This window comes from Atta colombica, unplaced genomic scaffold (assembly GCF_001594045.1).
Source record: "Atta colombica isolate Treedump-2 unplaced genomic scaffold, Acol1.0 scaffold228, whole genome shotgun sequence".
Taxonomy (NCBI): Eukaryota; Metazoa; Arthropoda; class Insecta; order Hymenoptera; family Formicidae; genus Atta; species Atta colombica.
In genome coordinates this window covers 1,058,026-1,066,947 of record NW_017259325.1, presented here as the reverse complement: position 1 = coordinate 1,066,947, position 8,922 = coordinate 1,058,026, and the positions used below count along the sequence as shown (strand labels likewise).

At 38.8% G+C, this 8,922-nt stretch overlaps 1 protein-coding gene across 1 annotated transcript; it reads left to right on the top strand.

The window, feature by feature from the left end:
* Window positions 1-1,173: 1,173 nt before the first annotated feature.
* Window positions 1,174-8,067, top strand: LOC108688292. Its single transcript, XM_018194481.1, has 7 exons — window positions 1,174-1,238; window positions 5,108-5,352; window positions 5,604-5,797; window positions 6,435-6,557; window positions 6,645-6,859; window positions 7,008-7,391; window positions 7,467-8,067. The coding sequence occupies exons 1-7, from the start codon at window positions 1,197-1,199 to the stop codon at window positions 8,052-8,054; spliced, it is 1,791 nt and encodes a 596-aa protein (XP_018049970.1). The 5' UTR covers window positions 1,174-1,196; the 3' UTR covers window positions 8,055-8,067.
* The last annotated feature ends 855 nt before the right edge of the window (window positions 8,068-8,922 follow it).

Sequence of the window (8,922 nt, the reverse complement as noted above, 5' to 3'; positions counted from 1 at the left end):
TATATTCGTCTTAATTGAAAATCAAATTTTTTTCCCATTTTTTATAGAATCTAGATATTCACAATTCTATTGTTAGATTGTTTTAAAAATAATTTTTAATAATTATTTTTCTTTCCTGTATTTTTCCAGAAGAAATCAATGAAGGACATTATTAGAAATTAGTTTTATTTTTTTTGCAAAATGTTTAAAAGTAAAGATCGAAAAGGCTTGTATACATTTTTAAATAATAAACGTACATTTCTGAGAAACGGCATAAATCATGTCGATGTTAATTCTTGTTAGCATAGCCATAGTTGTTTCTGTCATGTTCAAGATTACAGTTATAAACATTGATGATAGACAAAAATGCATATAATAGTTTGGCTTTTTACTTTACGCGATACCTTATCGTGTCGTTAATTATTATCGTATACCATATATGTCAGCATAACTCTATATAATCCGTATATCATGCAAATGACTATACATAAATCGCATTGCGACACAATGCTAGACATTCATTGTATTTATCTTTAGATTGATTATACAAGCCGTACGTTAGAAATAAGCTATCTTTATGAATATATACCGCTATAACTATCAATTATACATATTCGTAATTATTAATAACAGTTTTCATGTTACATTATTATATATCGTCTTATGGATAATCTCTCTTTAAAGAGAGATTTACAGCGATAATAGAATATAAAAGACGCCAATAGCAAAGCCGGTCCAAAGAAGTATTATTTACTATCTACTATTCAATTAATATCTGTTCGATGCACGAACACATTTTCATTTACAGCCTGTGAATGTTCATTTTCATATAGGTACTACAAACAATATCACCATTTTATTGTTTGCTCTAATTTTTACAAGAACTATTTCCCTGCAATTTCGCGCCATGTAATTCTAATTTTCACAAACGCTTACGTATTTGAAATCATAATCATGATTTCTCCTAGCAAATCAATTTTGCGCTCGAGACCTCCTTGGGATTCGAAGCGCAACCTGGCAGACGGTGTCCGGATAATTTGCTCGCTAGACCATGGTAGTCGGATAAATTAAAATAGATCCGGTTTCACACAAATGTAGCATCGCGCGCCGACGTAACAACTCGCGCACAACGAAATTAATGCGGACTAATGCGAGGCAGTGCATTTGTCTTTGCAGGGCAGGACGGTGTTTCGTCGTGAGAGGCTGGGACCTCCAGGATGCCAGGGGTGTGGAAGTTGCTACGTACGCTGATCTATATGGTAAGTGTGACACGGCTGATTTGCAATTGGATGAACGCCAACTAACGATCGCATATATTTCCGATTGATACAATAGCTTTCGACTTTTTAATTTTGAATTAGTTCCAAACTAATGTCCTATATATTTACTGAACCAAGTAGATATTCCATCACTTAATTTATTTATTCCAATATTCAAGCGACATGTCAAAGATTAATGTAACGTTTAACACGCTTAGATTAAAAATATGTATCTGCAATGTTAATTCGATAAAATTCCCATTAATCAGATAGAAACGCAGACAATACAAAGTCCAAAATTGAGTCCATTTTTAAGGCGTCTTATATTCCGATTTTAGACACTTTGTATTGTCTAGGAAGATACTACAGTAAATAATTATATCAAAATGACATTTCCGAAGTATCGATTTATTCGTCCTCAATCGGGAAGATTCATTAGCACGGAATTATTGATGTCGATGGATGAAATATCAGATTCACTGTCTTAATAAGCGCAACGAGCAGCGCTAAGAGGGACAGGAGCACAAACAGTGGTGTATCGACTAGCGGAGCATGACGTTACATAGGCACGAGATACGAGACTCACACGAGACTCGTGACTTGCGTTTTGTCCCACGCATCTTCTAGCGGTTTCCTTTTGTCGGTCAATTAAGCCCTAGAGCCGTACACACTGTCAATCGATCGACCACCGTGAGCCGCGCCGATTCCGATAATGGGCTATAATTTCAAGTGTGTTTGGCCAATGATGCGACGCCGCCGTAGATCCTATAATTAATGAATAACGGTCTCACATGACTCATGTCACGTGCGGGCCAAGCCCGGAGTCTCATAACAGTCACTCGATCACCTAATAACTGGGATATATAGGATAGTTTCAGCAAGAATCAAAGACCATGCAATATCGAGCAGGAAATAAAGAGGCTCATCATTTCCATAGTGGCGGCAGTCTTACCGTCGGGAATTCGCGTTTCCATTTAAATGACAATGCGATGACGCGGCAAGAGTCGTCGCGACAGCTTGCAAGCGGATATTCATGCCTACTCTAGGTACCGTTACCGTCTTTACCGTCTTGAAGCTCCCTCTCCACCCAGTCCCATTCCCCTCATTCCTTCTTACGTTATTCAAAACTCTACGTGAAACCTATCGTACAGACGGTAAAACATCTATCTCCGTGACCTTGCGATATTGGTGCGCGTCTCGTCCATAAACTATCGACAATAATTATATATCAAATCGCTAGAATTTTTCATAATGTAAATCGGAGCAGATGAGATTAAAAGCAGGAATATTATCGTAATCTATAATTTAAGAAAAAACGGCAAAGTCGAATGATCCGTGTAAGCTTGCAAAGTAGAAATCGTTATAGCCAATAGCGACGAACCATTGTATAGAACTGTACTTCATGGTTCCCGATTTTTATCGCCAAGTTATTCAAGATAAGCCGGTAGCTTAGAGCGGAGATTCTACCACTGATTACATTACCGTAATACGAATCTCCAAAGGATTGAGGAAGGTCAGTAAAATCGGCCATAAGAGACTCCATTCGCATCGACCCCGATCCTCCTTCGTAGAATCGGTACACGCGAGCATGCGGCCACCGAGGCAGCTATTTCCGCTGTCACGAGTACAATTGACTATCCGCAGACGGGCATTAGCATTCGAACGCCACCGGTGCCGCGATGGGAAACTCACCTACCAATGTGCCTCACGTTAGACACATCTCTCGAAATACCAATGCACACGAAGTCGTAACCAACAAGTCCCGAGAAGACATAAACCGCATCTTTTACTTCTGCCCCTACAGCGATGTCCACGTGGTGCAACATAAATATTATTTGTCATTTTTTACGCGTTTAAAAGAGTGACAATATATACTTGCGGTAACGTACTAGCAAAGGTTTTGTTCTTTTCAAATAATATTAAATTATTAACGATAAAATATATCATAAATAAAGATGCCAATTCCCATACCAAGCAAATCATTGGAGTAGCAGATAGAGATAGTGCTTAGGTGTACACTTGCAGGGGTAGTTCTGATACGAGTCAATGATCGCGTACGTCGTAACAGCGCAACGCACTCGGTAAAAAGGGTACACGCCATGCGTACCCGTGTCCGCCAGGTGCGTAATCATTTCTAATGAAATGTTGTCATTTAACAGTGCGATTGTAAGAGCGTAGAAACGTGTTTTCACTTGCGCGAAAAACGGCGACCGTTAATGCAGCGGTAAAGACGCTTCTCCCGTTACGGCGATACCGCGCTCGCTCGTTCACGTAGTGTCTAGGATTTTCTAAGACCACAAGCGCCATGTGTGTAGTATCCCTTAATTTCTAGAAATGTTTAGAACAAAGATATGTCTAATGTTCCATTGGATTGGTATCGATTGGACGGTATCACAATTATACGTAATATGATATAGTAGAATCATGGTATCATTTAAGAATGGACGATAAATTGTAATTATACGTAATTAATATTATGCAATTATCCACTTATTCGAATATGAGAATAAAACAGTTATATAAAGTATCAATGCAATCATAATACACGTACAAGTGAGTATTAAGAGGCAGAATCTAGATCAGGTTTAATAGACCAGACATATCGTTCTACTTGTAAAGTTTCATTATAATGGTAATATTACTGAATCTCGATAAATACATCTATGTCACGAAAGATACGTCATTAATTGAATTAATAGAATCAATAATAGTGTAATATTAAAATAATAAATAACAAAAATGATAAAAAATTTAATTATCACAATTCAATCTTTCCAAGTCATTCAATTCGGTATCGCCGTGAAAATTAATCAACCGCCGTGATCAAAAAACAGCTGTTGCTAATAATTTTGATAGTAATTTTGCTAAACATTCATTTGCGAAAATAAACAATATTCGCAGTTATCTGCAGTTGTCATTTAATACAGAAAATAATCAAAAATTCAAGATAAAAGTAGTCGTGCTTAATTTGAGATAGACTCTCTTGTAGCGCGGCTCGTGTCTCGTGCATGATTACCTCGTATACCGACATTAACGACGAAGCAAGACATATATACGAGATTGTCAGTTTCGATTGAGCGTGAGAGGTATTTATGACTAAATCGTATGGATTATCTTGGGTCTAATGGACGGGCGGAGCGAAAATATACAGGTACTTAAGTTTTCATTACAATCCCATCCTCGGAAACTTCTCTAAATGCACTGCGAGTACAAAAAAGAACTTGTTGCGATTAAGGCAATGAATTTGATTTATAGCCAACCATTTCCACTGTTTAGGGACGAATGTTTCAATTAAACTGAACTTCTTTCTCATCTCTAGAAATTTTATTTCATAATATTATGTCAAGATAATCGATCTACAATACTTATATACTTATTATTAACAATTTATAAAATATATTCTTTTTAATTATAAATATCACAGATATTTGGACTAGAAGAAATCAAATATTTATTAAGCTATTAAGCTATTAAGCTATAAACATTAAAAATATATTTACATCAATTCACGTAAAAACATTTTAACCCATCCGTCTATAACCATCGTAACGTCTCGGTTAAATGTTTTTGCCAGCTCAAACAATCTTGGAGTACTTTTCGATTTATGACCTTCCTATGAACTCTACCGCAGAGTAATTTTCTTGTACCGGGAGGAAAATAGGATCGACAACCGATTCTTACCGTTTTACAACGCGTAACTTTGAAGCCGCAAGCTATACATATATGCATCATGTATAGGTACGTGTCGGACAATAAACAGGAAACGAAGGGATAACAGAAATACAGAATGAGAGAGAAAAAGGCGGAGAAGAAAGGTCATACAAGTTCAAAGGAAAATATTCGACGTACAATATTCTTTAAATGCGCAGATGGTTGGCTTGAAGAACGTCAATAGCAACAGCGACATTTGGCCGTTGGAGAGGCCAGAGGGCATGCCGGCCATCCAATCTTTGGAGGTGATGTGCGGAAAAGATCATATGGACGTCCATCTTTCGTTCTCGCAACCCTTCGAAGGTATCGTTTCGTCTAAAGGTCAACACGCGGATCCACGTTGTATCTATGTTCCACCATCCACCGGACAAACGTTCTTTTCCTTTCGGATAGCTTATGCAAGGTGAGTGCATGAAATTGAAACAAAAATGTATCTTTGTAAGAATTAGTACCGATAACTACAATTTTATTGTCAAGAATTCTCATTTACTGTGCACTCTTGCACATTTTATTCATAGTTTACGAGAGGTACGACAATATTATTATAACACAATTTTTAAGTATAGCTATTTTTGCTTTTCTCAACTTTGTTAAAATTATAATACTTATATATTTTTAAATGTATTATATTCCTTATATTTTTTATCATTTCAGATGCGGTACGAAACCGGACATGCACGGACAGTTTTATGAAAATACCGTGGTGGTCCAGTACGACAAAGACTTACTTGAGGTTTGGGATGAGGCTAAACGTCTGCGATGCGAATGGTTCAACGATTACGAGAAGACCGCGTCAAAACCACCTATGGTTATCGCGGATCTCGATGTGATACAGCTGGATTTTAGAGGTGCGAGCATCTTACGATTATGCTCCCATCAAATGCTATTTCTTAATGGAGATAAATCATTGACATACATCCTCCGAGTTCTCATGACGATACTATTGAAATAACCTCACGACATCCGCGTGTACGAGAAATTCTCCTTCGATTGCCATCTGTTGCTGTAAACAATCTCTAGACAGCAGACAGAATTATGTGCTCTCTAAGAGTTTCATTTATCTGAAATATTGCAGTTAAATATCCAAGTGAATCCGAGTGCCACCTTTCTCTATGATCATTTTCTATTAAAGCAGCACACATGAATGCTTAGCTTTTGAACGTGCATTACGAGGGATAGATAGCGGTACATTTAATGCGCGCAAACATATCACGAGATACACGCTGCACCCGTTTGCGGTTGGCCACAGGTGAAACCACAGTCACATCGGTTAATTTCAATTTATGTAACATATATAAAGTGTGGCACGCGCGGAAATATTATACATATAGGATGCTGAAGAGAAGAATAATTATATAACTAAATTAATTAATATGGCATTCCTTTCCTTTCGGAATATAAATCATTTTCCAAAACTTGATAAGAGGCTAATTTTCGATTTTTCTTTTCGTCACGAGTAACGAGTAAATCCATCACTGTTCACAGGCGACAACGTGGATTGCTGGATGGAAATTCAGCATGGCAAGGGTCCATGGGCACCACCCGTGTCCGGTATCGTGCCACTCGGTTCCACTCTTACTCTGGTCGTCGCTATAAACGATTATCGAGGTAACGAGTTCTTCGAGAGAAAGACGAAACTTTCCGGGCGATCGGAGTGAGCACTAACGTAATTTTCTGTTATTTAACCGAGCACAGGTGAGTTCGATATGCGGGTCAAGTCGTGCGTGGCTTCAGACGGCGGCGGTCACACGATACAGCTCAGCGACGAGTTCGGCTGCGTGCTAAGACCGAAGATGATCAGCCGGTTCTTGAAGGCGCGCGGCTCGGACGACCGCGCGACCGTGATCACGTACGCTTTCTTCCACGCGTTTAAATTCCCGGACGCGTTAAGCGTTCATATCAAATGCAAGGTAATAATGCATGGTTTTATAGATTAAATCTGATTGATTAATCCGTTGATTAATCTCTTAATCGAGAGATTATCTTGATTGATAATCTCTGTCTGTCATTTATCTTTCGAATTTCTTTTAACAAATTTGAAAATATTTATACAAAAAGGTGGAAATATGCCGGCATGGTTGTCTGGATCATTGTCAATTGAGCGGCTCTATAGCTCATTATATTCAAGAAAGAAAGGATCATATACGACCGCAGTACATAGAGAGTATGACAACTTCTACTCCTTCTAAAGACAACGATAACAGTAGCTCGAATAAAGACAACGAAGACGCGAATGGCAATGCGGAGCATGGAGATGGTTCTCTGTACGATGATGTCATTCAAAACGGTGACGATATGACGTCAATCGGCGGACATTTTCTAGATGTTGAAAAGTCGATTCCAAAAGCTCAAGCACAGACGAGTAATCGGTTACCATCAACTGTGATTGAAACGCAGCACGAAAGCGAGCCGGATTATGTCGATTTATCGAAACCATTTATGGTAAATGTAAAAACAATATATCTGTCTCAATCGATCAACATACACTATAAATCACATCGCTTGTTTCTTTTTTAGGAACCATCGCGAGTGAATAAATATGAGAGCGAACAGGATCAATTTCCACATGGACCACGGAATCTGGAGGAGGACAACGGCGCGGGGCCGGTGACGCCGCTTTCCGCCAGTATCACCCGTCGAAAACGCTCGGTGACGGTGACGGATAGAAAAGCGCGTAGCGCTGACGTTGGTGTCAGCGGTATTTACGAGGTCATCTCCGAGGCGGATCTAGCCTTTAGTCCGGACACGCATGCTGAGGCGGTGACTGTTTTTCAGGGCAGGATACGCGAAGAGGTCGTTTACGGGATCTGTCTGCCAATGCCAGGTTTTAGCGCGCTTTTCATCATCGTCGCGCTCTCGGCAGTCGTTTCCGCCCTCGTTGCAGGCGCGATGCTGCATCGGCTGCAGGCGCAACGGGATGTCACAGCCGGCAGCAGAGAGAACAATCAAACTGGAGTACACGCCAATAACAACGGCTGGTTGCCTTACGGTTTGCTCCGTGTGCGCTGCACGACGCGACCCACTCGTCATCCCAATGAGCTACAACAAAAACAGTCAAACATAGCTTCGCAGGTTGCTGCGGATTCATCGGTCGAGCGAGGCTGACAACAATCTTAATCCCGGCCTTAAGACGCGTGGTCCAGGTGCGTCTAAGAAGAGACAATGTGCAATAATACGCTGTACAAAGTATCGTAAGTACATCGCTGAGCTGCGTGCGATTATAAACAGGTATTCATTGAGAGAAATACGCAGAGATGAGTTAGAGGAAACAGAATATTATACTATATTTGATATTATTGTTCAAATATCCTCCTGCGAATCGCGCGACGATATCAAATTCTCGCGAATCGCAATCGTACAAGGACTCTATCTCTGGTAGGTATTTACGTTACTCGAAGATTTTATCGAAGTTATTTTATAACTTGCGTAACGTGAATATCATCTCAATGTCGTAACGCGATGTTTTTTCAGTCGTTATGTCGCGTGTTGTAGTTTTCAGTAATCAATAAACATTAATAAATACCGCATTGTTATGAAATATTATACAATGATGTATTGTACCCCTTTTTATAATTCTCTTTATAAATAAATTTATAATAGAATAATTTTTAATTAATAAATAAATTATTATAATTTTTAATAAATAAATCTTTTAAATAATTTTAAATGATTATACAGAAATTATGCGTTTCACAGGTTATCTTCGTATCAAATCCATTTTCTTAGAATGCTAGCGTTTCGTGAACATTATAGTTCACTTCATCAGGGCGAGAAGCAACATGATACTAACAATAAGTCCTTCAAATAAAGTCCTTGCTGATACAGTAATGCTGATAAGGCTAAGAGCTGATCAGGCTGCTTCTCGCCTTGATGGATTTAGACACAGAAATAATCCGTGAAACACATAATTTCTATATAGGAAGTGTCCGTGGAAGCCTCAAGAGTATTATTAAATGATTATCGTTAAAAAATA